Source organism: Ictidomys tridecemlineatus, chromosome 12, assembly GCF_052094955.1.
Source record: "Ictidomys tridecemlineatus isolate mIctTri1 chromosome 12, mIctTri1.hap1, whole genome shotgun sequence".
NCBI classification, from domain to species: Eukaryota; Metazoa; Chordata; class Mammalia; order Rodentia; family Sciuridae; genus Ictidomys; species Ictidomys tridecemlineatus.
The window spans coordinates 30,912,733-30,926,046 of NC_135488.1; the positions used below are offsets into that span (position 1 = coordinate 30,912,733).

Below are 13,314 nucleotides of genomic sequence, written 5' to 3' on the forward strand. Positions count from 1 at the left end.
GGTGCCTGTTAAACCCTGTGGCCCAGAACAAATGCACAACCAACTTTTTCTGAAGGATTTTGGTGATAATGAGTCAAGGAGAGGTTTTTGAGGTCTCCTCTCTGAGAGTCAAAAGGTGCAGATATGAAGCCACCCCAAGTCCCTATCAGAGGCCAGCCCCACACATACCAGACCACAGGGAAGCCCCACCCAGTGCCTTTCTCTCTCCCTTCCCCAGAACAGGTGGTCTGGGCACACTGGCAGAGAAGCTCCTCCCAAGAAAGTGAGGCCCCCCTCACTCCGGCCTTCACCACCCCACCTTTCACTTACAAACTGCTTCTAAGACCAGGCATAGTGACCTACCCCTGCCATCCCAGCAGCTTGGGAGGCTGAAGCAGGAGGATAGCAAGTTCAAGGCCAGCCTCAGCAACTTAGTGTGGCCCTTAGTAACTTAGTGAGAATTTGTCTCAAAAAAAATAACAATAATAAAATGAGCTGTGAATGTGGCTCAATGGTTGAGCACCCTTGGGTTCAATCCCCAGTGCCCCTACCCCCCCCCACAAAAAAATAAAACTGCTTCTAAGAAGATCATGTGAAGGGTAAGCTGGGCTCTATGCTAAACAAGCCTGCTATTTCTCAACCAGACTCTCCTTGAGAAATTCAACAACCACATCTGGGGAATTCTGAGCAACCGAGGGATGAAGATGGGGCCAGGCTGGGTGTGCCCGCAGATGGCACCTCGGGTATTTTCCTGGATTACCAAAGAGGTGCCTGCTCTGTTCCCAGAAACCAGATGATAGCTCCTGGGCCTCCATGGCGGCCTCCACCTGACTGTGCCCTCTATGTTGTAGTTTTCAAACCGACGTATTTCCAGGAGAACTCTTATCTTCTCCAGCGACCTGAGGCACACAGTAATGACTACGCAGGTTCCCCAGTGACAGAAGCCATCATTAGCATTGTTATTATTTTTGTTGTCTTATATCTCCATAGCAGCCCACAGTCACAGTGTGCCCTGCAATCGGTCTTGGTCATTGTCCTCACACGATGCCCGAGGCAGGGGTGACCAGGGTGAGCATCTCTGTGCAGCCCCACGGGGAGACAAGATAAGGACACATGTGAAGTCCACAGCCATCGCTGTCCACACAGGGTCCGTCCCGAGCCACCTAGCCTCCTCTGCCCATTACTGTCCTTCTCTCCCTTCCTGTGCCCGTCCAAGGTGCCGCTCATCCCTGTGGCTCTGTTCATAACTGTCAGGACACAGGAGGAGCTACACTGGCAGCAGAATCAGAGATTTCACACGTGGAATAGACCTTGGTATCATCTAAGACCCTCCCCGTTATTTACGGTTGAGCAGGACCAAAAAGGGTACCGAATACCACTCTTACCAGCCGCCGGGTCCTGACTCTGCGCTTCGACACCCCATTTCTGTATCTCCCCTTTCCTTTGCCTTTTCTCTTTACCTTTCTCTCTCCCTTTCCTTCCATGCCCTTCCTTTATTTGAAATGTACGTGGTTTAAACTCCAACAGGAGCCTGAGTGTTGATTTGCTAAGGGTCTGATGTTCTGCCACCTGAGCTGGGCTGGCCTCGGGACACTGAAAAAAGCCTTTAATAACAAGAACCAGGGAACCCCGAGGTCGAGCCTCCCCTTCCCTGCCCTCCGTCCCACACGGAGCCACTTGTTCAGCCTGGGCCACTCCTCACCTCCCCATCCAGCCGCACACAGCATGGCCTCGCCCCCAGGGAAAACCAGCCTGTCCCCTGACTCTGCAAGGGCCACTGTGCCTTCATGTGGCTGGGGCTGAGGGTTCTCTCCCACAGCTCTGTCACCTCTGTGGGACACATGTTGACAAAATTGACATGGGTACAAGGATCATTACTCTTGTGATAAATATCACTTTCTCTACCCTAACGCAGCCCTGAGTCTGCCCCTCCATACTCAAGAGATTCGTGTCTGATTCAAGCAAACCTCCCTCTTCAGAAAAAAAAAAAAAAATGGTTCATTTTCCCTCAAAGGCCACCTTGTAGCTGCCAGTGGCTGCCAGCTCCCCTGCCAGTTCACATTCATCCCTGGGACCCGGTGAACAAATTAAATCAAAACACCAAGTACAGCTACCACGCTCCCTGCCACTCTAGCTTTCTATATTTGTGATTTGGGGATTTTTTTTTTATTCTTCCTCCCCACAATTTATTTTTAGAAAGTTGATAAGCTTCCTGCCCTCCTTCCCTTTTTCTCAGGCTACATGTTTATAATCGCAGGGAGCAAGCAATAAATAAAGGAACCAAGTCAACTTCCAGCCTTGGACGCTTTGCAAACTACCATTGGATTCTGGAGCGTATCAACTTGAATGAACATGGACACACAAGGCCAGTTGAGTTCCTGTAAATTTCCCATGACGCAATGAGAGGAGTCCACACCTACTGGAAGGAGTCAATTATAAAAGGCCAAGGGAGCCTGACTCAGGTCTGAGCTTCCAGGCAGAGCGGGAGTCATTTGGCGTTTGAGTCGGCAAAGGTACTGTCCTTCCTCCACCTCTGGCTTGGGCTGCTGACGCTCAGACCAACTTCTATAAAATTCTGGCCTCTTCCTTCCTTCTTTTCTTGTCCTGCCCTGGTTTGGTGTGAGGGCTAGAATCACAGTCAGGTTCCAGGAAAAGACTCTTGTTTTACTGATGGGGAACTGAGGGGCAGCCAAACTGATCCCTGGGAGGGCGTCTGAGACACAGCTGTGTCTTCCTCCGGGAGGGAACCTCAGCTCTCTAAAACTCTAGGAGAAAACTGGAAAGTTTTCCACTCTGTCTCTGCCCTGGATTTGCATTTCATCCTCAGGGGTTTTTTGTCTTAATCCATCTGAGCACTGAGTGTCTATCCTGGGCCATGCACTGGGTTGGGGACAATAGGAATACCAAGAGGAATAGGACATTCTCCAGGGAGCTTCCCGCTGAGTAGAGGAGGCAGGGGCCTCGAAGAGGATGCAGGAGACTGAGAAGAACGGGGGAAACCTGGCGGCCAGCTCCCCACCGAGGGCCAGGGCCGGAGGCTGGTTGGCTGACAGCACCCTGTTCTCTGTTGCAGAAGTCAGCATGGCCAAAGTCCCTGACCTGTTCGAAGACCTGAAGGACTGCTACAGGTAAGAAGCAGGTCCCCGGAGCCCCACGCTCCCAGGAGATGAATCGGACTCAGAAGGTCAGGGTCGTGGGTTTTCCCCGATGTATGGAAGCTAGAGAGGAAAGAGGAAAAGAAAGTGGGTGGAGGATCTCATGAAAATCAAAGGGGGATCAGACGAGCAGAGGAAAGAGAATGAGGCAGGAAGGAGGAGAAGAGGGGAAAAGGAAGCACTGGAGTGATACTGGCCAAATATTATAGTTATATTGTGTGCATTTAAGAATATACAACAGCAACTCCCGTCATTATACATACCAATAAAAAACAGGAAAAAAATATGTCCTACCTCTTGTGATTTAATGAGGGGTTCAAGGCTTACTAGACTCCAGGTAGGTGTTACATGGGGTCAACAGACAGAGGCTATGGAGAGGCACCCTGGCCCTGAACTCAGAGAAGATTCAAAGAAAAACCCAGGGAAACTAAGCGTCCAGCGTGTTAAACTAAAATTACATTGGCTGGCAGATGGACACTTTAGAAAAGTTATCTTTAGCTGGGTGCCGTGGTGCACACCTGTAATCCCGGAGGCTCGGGAGGCTGAGGCAGGAAGACCTCCAGTTTGAAGCCAGCCTCAGCAATTCAGCGACACTCTAAGCAACTTAGTGAGACCCTGTGTCAAAATACAAAAATACAAAGGGCTGGAGATGTGGCTCAGTGTGGTAAAGTATCCCTGGGTTCAATCCTGGTACCAAAAAAGAAGTCAGCTTTGAGGCATGCTGGGTCCTACTCCGGGACAGCATCAACTTATTCTGGCCTCAGCTGAGCCCTGATACAGTGCACTGTCTGAGAGAGAACCCATTCTCAGGGATTTTGATCTTGATCAGGAGGAGGAGGAAATGGCTGCCCGGTCATACAAGCACCCGAAGGCACACAGCCAAACTTCATTCCAATATAGAAGAAAGATCTCGGTGATCAGAAAGTTAAAATGAGGGAGTGTTTCATGATGTTCCCATTACCCAGGGTAAATACTAACACAAACTGGGCTATCAGGTTGTTGCCTGGATGTTTTGCCAGGTTTACATCGTGGAATCTGTTTTAGCAAATACCAAAGCAGAGGACCTATCTGCTGTTGCAAAAGTTGCTCTTTTCTCTCCAGGAGCTTAAGTTCAACAAAGCTCTCCAAGTCATTAGCCGAGCCAGGTTCACAGGTGAGGCCTAAATCAAGTACGAGGCCTGTTCTAAAGATGATTAATTCCAAATTAGTAAGTAGGGATTGCTGTGGATAGGAGAACTCCTGATTCTCACGGTAGCGGTCACGGCCGCGTGCGTGGCCTGTTAAAAGAGGATGCCCAGTGAGCCCAGGGAAATGACTGACTTCCTCTTTTTCTTGACAGTGAAGATGAAGACTACAACTCCACCATGGACCATCTGTCTCTGCATCAGGTGAGCCAGGGCTGTGGTCCTTAGAGCCGATTGTCACCCAGCACTTCCTCCACCTCGGGAGCTCAGCCCTTGCCTGGCTCTACTGGTGGTTGCTGGCATTCTTCACTTTCTCCGGCTTTTCCAGAACAGAGCAGAACTATCCTGAAACCCTGAGCATGAGAGCTCCCGGGCCAGTCTTTAGGCAGTTAGCTGGGCCATCCTGAGATGGCCCCCCCTGGCCAGTCCACCGGGAGTCTGTCTCCTGACCTGACCTGGTGTGGTCACCCTCTCTCCTGCCAGCTCCAGAGGTGAGGGGCAGCCCCCTGCTTCCCCACACACACACACACACACAGCCCGGTGGAGAAGCAGACCGAATGAGAGAGAAATCTCAAACCCTCGCCCAGAGGTGCTATTTTGTGTGTTGTGGCACCAGCTTTAAAAGCTGTTCCCAGAGGAGTTTGGCCATCCCTGGGCATCTGCGCAGCATGGGTTCCAGGACCCTGCAATCCCAGCATCTTCAGATGTTCAGGACCCTGACGGGGGGCAGCTAGTATTTGCAAGTCACCTCCACAAATCATCCTCCTGGGTACTTTAAATCATCTCTAAGTTACTTGGGACCCTAACACAATGCAATTGCTATGTAAATCATTGCTAGAGTGCATGGTTTAGGAAATAAAGATGAGGAAAACACATATTTCTTGTCCAAATATTCTCCACATGAGCTTGGTTGGCTCTGAGAATACGGAACCCTTGGGAACAGAGGTGACTGTATTTCAAGCACTAACAAGTAGAGGCTTCCCCCGAAGGGCACCACCGGCTGGTAAGGCTGCCCCCTCCTGAGATCATTTGTTAATGTAGCACGTGACAACATCTCATTTTCAAGCTGTCAGAGGGATGCAAGTCTTCCCAAGACACAGAGAAAGGAAGTAGGGAGGGAAAAGTCCGCATGGCGTCCCAGACCCACCCAGAGAGCCCCCTCACCCAGTCTGCAGAATGTAGCTCTCTGAAAGGAGTCCCTTTCCACAGCCATCCATAGCCACTCAGTGGCCATTTTTTCTTCTTCAAAGAAATCCTTCTACACCACGAGCTACCACTCACTTGGTGAGACCTGCGTGGACAAGCTGATGTCTCAGAGCACCTCGGAAACCTCGAAGACATCCAAGCTCACCTTCAAGGAGAGCCTGGTGCTGGTGTCTGCCAACGGGAAGACCCTGAAGAAGAGGCGGCTGAGCTTCCATCAGCCCATCTCCGATGACGACCTGGAGGCCATTGCCTACGACCTAGAAGAAGGTAAGGACCCTGCACAAGGTGTCCTCAGCCTCTAGCTCTTAAGAGGTCTGAGTCAAAATAACCAGAGGCAGCTAGGGTTCAGCCTGCTGACCTCCAAAGGAGGGGTAACTGGCCATTCTCCAGGGGGAGAGATCAGCATGGCCTGAGGCTAGAATCCTCACTCCTGGGCTCCTTTCTTGGCCTGTTGTAAACGTCAGGTGACTTTTAGAGAGTTGGGAGAAAGTAGTTCTGTACTGTTAGTGGGTAACCTCTCCTTACCAGCTCTGCCTCCTTACTCTCTGATACTTACTCTCCCCTGGAGTTCCTACCTCATTTGATTGTAAAGATTAAATGAGTCATCACTCTCAAACTTCTGGACTAGAATAACGTGTGGTGTAGAGTAACCACCCAAGAAATGCTAGCCGTTGTTACTGTCACCACTATCACTACTGCCACCTCTATTAATATGACCAACACCACTCATTTATTAATGTTGCACTCTCTCCTTGCCCTGCAACAACCTCACACTCTCCTTTTACATAGGAGAAAACAGCTCCCGGAGATGTGTAGCCTGCCCACACACCTGTACACGGGAAGCCCTCACATCTAACTCAGTTGACTAACATCATCCTGGGTTTCCTCCATGCCTTAATGAAACATAAACAGGATATATATATATGTTTTTAAGATCATTCCTAAGCAATGATACATGTTCACCTGAGAAGGCTTTAAAATACAAGGAAATAGAAGAAAGGACATAAAAATAACTCACTTCTGCTGCTCAGAATTTATAACTTTGATCTCAGAATGCATTCATTTGAAAGCATAGATAGGGACACTGGTAGTCTTCCTGGCCACTTAGAAACCTCTTGACAACCAAAAATGAGAAAGTCACACAAATAACCTCTTTTAAAAAAACACACACACACACAACTATTGCCTGAGAAATCAGTTTAAAAAGAAACAAATAAGTCGTCACAAGGCTACTCTTAGAGTGAAGTCTAGCACTGACTGACTTTGCATCTCTCTGTTTCCTCTCCTGGACTCAGCTAGGCCTGCTGCCCTTCCAGCACTGCTGGCTAGGCTCGTGTTAGCATGTAAGGTGCATGTGTCCTCTGCGTTCATATGTAGACATTATTCTGAAATTGCACTAATGGTTTCAGAGCCCATCAAGCCCCGGTCCGCATCTCGCCTCCTCCAGAGCAATGTGAGTTACACCTACAAGAGGATCATCCAAAAGGAGTTTTCCCTGAATGACCCCCTCCATCAGAGTATAATCCAAGACCCGACATCTCAGTACCTCAAGGCTACGTCATTAACTGACCAGGACCAGGAAGGTAACAGGCCAACTTGGCTCCTCCCTTCCTCTTCTTTCTTTCAAGCTATCTGCTTTCAAAAAAAAAAAAAACTCTCTAGATCCTGGTTGGCACAGATCCTCTAGAACAGGAGAAAGCGTATCACCCTCGTAAAAAGCTTAGGCAGGACCGACGTACCTTTTCCTCAAGGTGGGGAGTGGAGGAAGGGAGCACACAGCCTTCTGAAGTGCTGTCTTCTTGTTTCTTACAAATATTCTTCCCCATGGCTTTAAAGATGAGGAAACTGAGTTTCAGAGTGTTAATGACTTACTCAGATTGAGCCAGACACCCGTGAGGCGCAGTCATTCGCCATAGAAAGCCTGACCATCGATTAGGACGCGTCCTGCTGTCTTTGATAACACAGTTGTGGGGCAAAACAGCCACTAGGCTGTAACTGTGGTCTCAAGAATGAAATTCAAGTGTCCAAAAATTTTTGTCACACAGATCCAAATTCCATGCTAAGCCTGTTTTTGTCACAGGATGTGTCATCAGTGTACAAAACTATTTTCAAAGATCCAGAGAGGTGATTTTGCAATAGACATGCAGGGCTCTTTCTGATTGGAAGCACGTTGGTGAACAAGCTTTGGATCTGTGACATTTACAGAGTATTTTGCATTCTGTTTTTTTCTACTGAACATTACTCCAATATTTGCACATTTGGGTGCAGTCTATGTATTTGCCATTTTAGTGGCACCAGGGTATGCAACAGTGCTGCTCTGCGGGGCCAGGGTTGGCTCAGTAGCTCTGTGGCCAACACCGTCATATCTATTACTGTCTTCCCCCACCAGGTTATACCCCAAAGTGGGACGCCCAGACCAGAAGGCACAGTGATAGTCCTTACTACACATTGATTGAAGGAAAACTGGACTGTTTTTCATATGGTCCAGCTTCCTAAACCCCTCCATTGTAGGTCGTGATGAACTCATGAACTCAGAACTTGCAGGATCTCATTCCACCAACGTAACATCTACAAGGGGGCCTACAAATGCTCATGGAGTCCCTGAGCAGTGTGTTGACATAGAAAATTCTAAAAACATTAAATATTGACCTGCCTGGAGACCTAATTTCTCTCCCCACCCCCACCCCCAATAAACACATGATCTTATACAAAAACAGTAAATACAATGGATTGATTTTCTGGTTTTTTGGCTCTTTTCTCTACCAGTGAAATTCGACATGGGTGCCTACATTTCAACAACAGAGGATTCCAAATTTCCAGTGACCCTAAGAATCTCTAAAACGCATCTCTTCGTGAGTGCCCAAGAAGAAGACGAACCTGTGTTGCTCAAGGTCAGTTGTCTTTGTCCGGCTTTGCCTCCTTGACCTCCTGTGGTTTATAAAGGATCCCAACAGGCAGACACCCCCAGCAGCATGGCCTGGTCCTCTTTCCTTCTTCCCACGGTCCCTACCTCTCTCAGACTTCTTACCTGTCCTCAGAGGCAACCCGAGCAGCATCTGAGAGAGAGAATAGAGGAGATCAATTGCCTTCTGGCTTCTTATTCCTCTGTCTGGCTGACCCTGCTCTGCTCCCAGCCCCGGGTATCTGTTTACTCCATCCCCCCTTACTGACAACCGCGGTCCATCCTACATGGTCCTCAGCATAGAGACAGTGGGGTCTGCCTCCAGGAACTGAAGGAAGCAACTGAGGTCAGAGAGGACCCATCACCTGCTAAGAGCATGAAGCAGACCGTGGCCTTCTGAGTCCTCCAGTGCCTCTCTATTCCTGGGTGGCTCCATCATCCCTCACCCTATCCCCTCATCCCGTAGAGAGAACAGACGTATATACCCAGCCCACTGCAGCCACAGAGCTGTTCTCTACTGATAAGTAGGCAAAGGTCAAATCCAGCACCTCCTCTCCCCAGCTAGAACTCCTGCCACAGGATCCCTTCTAATGAAAACGGTCTCCACAGCCGAGGGCAGCAGCTTCGTCCTTTTTTGTATTCAACAAGTATTGCTTATGGAGCCTTCTGTTTGTTCAGACAGAGCGCCAGCAGCTATGGAGACAGGGTGTGTCAGAGTCCTCAGCCTTTTAGACCTTAGTCTTCTGAGGATCCCAAGAAGCTTAGGTCCCTTGGAGCCGGTGCACTGTGAGAAAGAGGAAGGACGTTCAGAGGCCAGCGCTTGTAGAGCTTGCATTTGGATTTCATTTCAGGGACAGCGAAGGGCCACTGGAGGCGGGTTCAGACAGTGCAGTGCCCCGACCTCACTTAGATCTCTTACGTGAAGAAGGGACCGGAAGGCAGGCAGAGGAGAAGGCAAAGAGCCCAGGTTGGGGGCTATGACTGTGGTCATGCAGCAGAGCAAAAGAGAGGCTGTGAAGAATTAGAATGGGTCCTAGTTAGAGAGATACCCAACAGGAAATAGAAGAGGAACTCCATTTGCTGAGATGGCTAAAGGTAGGAGAGGAATAAATTTGAGAAATAAAATCTTCGCCTACATTGAAAACCTCAAGGGAACCTCAGAGGAATACTTATTTCTTTCAGATTTAAAAGAGTAGGGAAGCTGGGTGTGGTCATCCCAGCAGCTCAGGAGACTGAGACAGGAGGATCAAAGCCAGCCACTGCAAAAGCAAGACGCTAAGCAACTCAGGGAGACCCTGCCTCTAAATAAAATTCAAAACAGGGCTGAGATGTGGCTCAGTGGCCGAGTGCCCCTGAGTTCAATCCCTGGTACCCAATAAATAAATAAGAGAGTAGGGAAGAAGTGTCTCAACTGGAAAAGTGAAATTCATTTTTCCATGAAAGTACTGCCCGTATCGGTTCACTCACAGGAGGAGCTCAGTCTAAAGAGATCCTTTTCAAAGATTCGGTTCCTGGAATAACTGGGAAGGTGTTTGAGTATGTTTAACCTTTAATTTTTTGACTTAAATATGGAAATAAATGCCGTCTAAATGCTAAATGGCTCCCCTCAGGTGTGACTTACACTATTCGAGGTCACCGTGCTTAGAGGGCTAAGAATCCCCACCGTAGGCCTTTGGTGAAGACAGCAATCGATGCTTGTCCCCGGCTCCCCTGGACACAGTGAGACACCAGTGTCATTGGCAGTCATGACTAATTAAAATTTCTTTCCAATTAACTAAGAAAATCAACTCCTGTGAATAAGTGGGGCCAGGCCTCCGAGAGGCATGTGGAAATGCCTGACTCACGAGCAAATGAATGAAGAAACCGCATTGTCACGTTGGAGTCACCGTGCTAGAGGGTTGCTCCCCGGGGAAGCATCTTCCTGTCCTCTAACAGAATTCGGTTCTCTTTATCCCAGGAGATGCCAGAGACACCAAAAATCATCACAGGGAGCGACACCAACCTCATCTTCTTCTGGGAAAGTCACAGTGACATGAACTACTTCACCTCGGCCGCCCACCCAGAGCTGCTTATTGCCACAAAGGTGGACAGTGCGGTGCACATGGCCAGGGGCCTCCCCTCGATGACAGAATTCCAGATTTCATAAAACCTAACCTCCGCGGTGGGGTGCACTCCTCTGTGAGGTGGTGACAGTCCGTATGTACCGTGTACATGAAGGAGTCGAATTCTTTACTCTCAGTCACGTGCTGAGAATGGGCTGAGCCTTTGTAATTCTAAATGAATGTTTACCCTCTTTGTAAGAGAAGCACTGACATAGGAGGCTATTTGTTAGAGAACACCCTATACTTTGCAGAGTACCAATCATTTTAATTATTCTTCTTCATGACATTCTTAAGGAGAGCCACAGGGCTACTGGCTGTGGCTACCAAAAAAGATTCTACCCACATTACAGATGGGTTAACTAAGGCAGAAGAAAACACAGCAGCACTTGGAATTAGAAGCCACAGACTTCATTCCCTCTATGTCTCTTCTGCTTCTAAGTTGTTCTTAGACCCTTCATCAAATAGGATAAGTTTCTGGGACCTCAGTTTTATTGTTTTCAAGAGAGCTGGAATAGACAGGCACAGTGGCGCACCCCGGTAATCTCAGCCATTCAGGAGGCTGAGGCAGAAGGATCTCTAGTTCAAGGGCAGCCTCAGCAACTTAGCAAGACCCTGTCTCAAAATGAAACACAAAAGGCTGAGCATGTGGCTCAGTAGTACAATCTCCAGTACCCTCCCCCCCAAAAAAAAATAGTTAATTAATTAAAAGGTTTTTTAAAGGGGAGGAATAATACCTTTATCTTTCTGCCTCAATGGTTTTTTAAGACGAATCAGTGAATGAGGTCCTTTTTAGTAAACTACCTCTTGAAGCTGGGCTTAAGAAAGAGAGACCTTGGAATGTTATTTATGAAGTATTATTTATATATATGTATGTGTCTATTTGTTAACATATTTAAGATGATTATAAGTTATTATTATATTTATGGCCACTCCCTGCTTCCTCGAGGTATCCTCGGCAGCAGCGAAGGTCCTCAGTCTGAGTTAGGTGTGGTTACATCAGGCCGCGCTGGTCCCGGCTGTGCTTTTCATAGCCACACAGCCCTGCATTCTAGTACCTGGGAGCCCTGTAATTATGGTAATAAATTTATATTTATTATCCTGTGTGTGTGAGCTAATAATTAGGCCGGTCTTTCACTCCTCTGCCCTTCGCCTTGCCTGAGCATTCTCTATCTTTCAACCTCACCTGTCATCAAGTCTCACTACGTAAAACAGGAGGAACTCAGCTTTGGCAACCACAAACCCCAATGTTACCTAAACTTTATTTTCAGGACTACTATTGACATTTCTATTGGATTCTAAAAATTGTCATCAAATTATCACCATACTACTACACTATTATCCATAAGAATGATTGATAGCTTATTATCAATCATAATTCAATAAAGCATCAAATTTGATCTGAGACATAGTTGTTATCTTTTTTGTTTTGGTTTTGGGGGACTTTTTTGGGGGGGTTGCTCTATTGTTGTTTTCACTACTGTTTTACTGCAAGGTAATTAGGGGCAAATAATAAAGGTTCATGTAAATAACTATATGTAGCGTTACATTAAAAAAAACCAAACCAAGATTCTATAGTTTTTCTCTCCCCTTTGTGAGCTGCTGGTGTACTTAAATGGCATCAGTCAGGCTGGGGTATAGCACTGTGGTTGAGCACTTGCCTAGAGTGTAAAAGTCCCTAAGTTCAATCCCCAGAACCTCAAAAAAAAAAAAGCAACAATAAGGGGCTGGGATTGTGATTCAACGGTAGAGCGCTTGCCTAGCACATGCAAGTCGCTGGGTTCGATCCTCAGCACCACATAAAAATAAATGGATAAAATAAAGTTGTGTCCAACTACAACTAAGGAAAAATTATTTTTAAAAAGCCACAATAATACTCCTAGGTTTTTTTTAAAAACTCACATTATACTGTGCAAATGTTCATATGCCCATACAAACTCATACCTATAGAGCCCTATTTACAATAATTAAAGGATTCATTTGAAAAGCTTGACACAAGGTACATTGAGCTGGAAAGGTTAAAATCAAGGGAACTTTATTTAATGTGGACCATGATGAGGAAGGAGAGTCCAAAAGGGGCTGTCTCTCAGGACTGGACACTGGATGACCACTGCTGTCTTCAGTGATATTTCTGGTGGACGAATGGAACTCTCCACTCCAGGGTGAAGTAGGACACAGGTAATTATAGACGTGTCATTGGAGCCGCTGACGGACACCCAAGTGCAGATGTACCATGGGTGGGTGACAAGCACCCGGAACTCAGGAGAAGTCAGAGCTAGACAGGAATGGGCTGGGAAAATACCATTAGCTGTGAAATAAGCCCATGTGCCCTGCCCTAAAGAATGAATCCAACTGGGTTAGGTCCAGGTTTAGGCGCCTCACATGACTAAGCCATGCTGACTTCCTTCTGTGTAGTAGGATGTCAAGCCAGGGGGGCAACTTCCTGGAAAAGATTTTCAACCCAGACAAAAGAGAGAGCCACGTGGAAGAGGTCCTTTTTTTTTTAATTTTATTTTTATTTTATTTTTTATTGGTTGTTCAAAACATTACAAAGCTCATGATATATCATCTTTCATACATTTGACTCAATTGGGTTATGAACTCCCATTTTTACCCCAAATACAAATTGCAGAATCACATCGGTTACACACTCACATTTTTACATAATGGCATATTAGTGACTGTAGGAAAGGTAGAAGAGGTCCTTTTTCCTTCCTGCCTGAGACACCTTCCATGAGGCTCGGGAGGTTGGAGTTGCATAACCAACTTGAAAAAAAAACGCAGGGAAG

The 13,314-nt window shown here is 47.3% G+C and overlaps 1 protein-coding gene across 1 annotated transcript; it reads left to right on the forward strand.

Moving 5' to 3' along the window:
• The first annotated feature begins 2,247 nt into the window (after positions 1 to 2,247).
• Il1a (interleukin 1 alpha) lies at positions 2,248 to 11,624 on the forward strand. Its single transcript, XM_040270694.2, has 7 exons — positions 2,248 to 2,492; positions 3,053 to 3,107; positions 4,474 to 4,522; positions 5,569 to 5,791; positions 6,934 to 7,107; positions 8,291 to 8,415; positions 10,384 to 11,624. Exons 2-7 carry the CDS (start codon positions 3,061 to 3,063, stop codon positions 10,570 to 10,572), a joined length of 807 nt encoding a protein of 268 aa, XP_040126628.2. The 5' UTR covers positions 2,248 to 2,492; positions 3,053 to 3,060; the 3' UTR covers positions 10,573 to 11,624.
• The last annotated feature ends 1,690 nt before the right edge of the window (positions 11,625 to 13,314 follow it).

Bases quoted from the DNA above. Each gene is read 5' to 3' on its own strand.
- Il1a (XM_040270694.2), top strand. From the start codon at position 3,061: ATGGCCAAAGTCCCTGACCTGTTCGAAGACCTGAAGGACTGCTACAG. The intron at 4,523-5,568 runs GTGAGCCAGGGC...TCTTCTTCAAAG, and splicing joins ACCATCTGTCTCTGCATCAG to AAATCCTTCTACACCACGAG. The intron at 5,792-6,933 runs GTAAGGACCCTG...TAATGGTTTCAG, and splicing joins TGCCTACGACCTAGAAGAAG to AGCCCATCAAGCCCCGGTCC.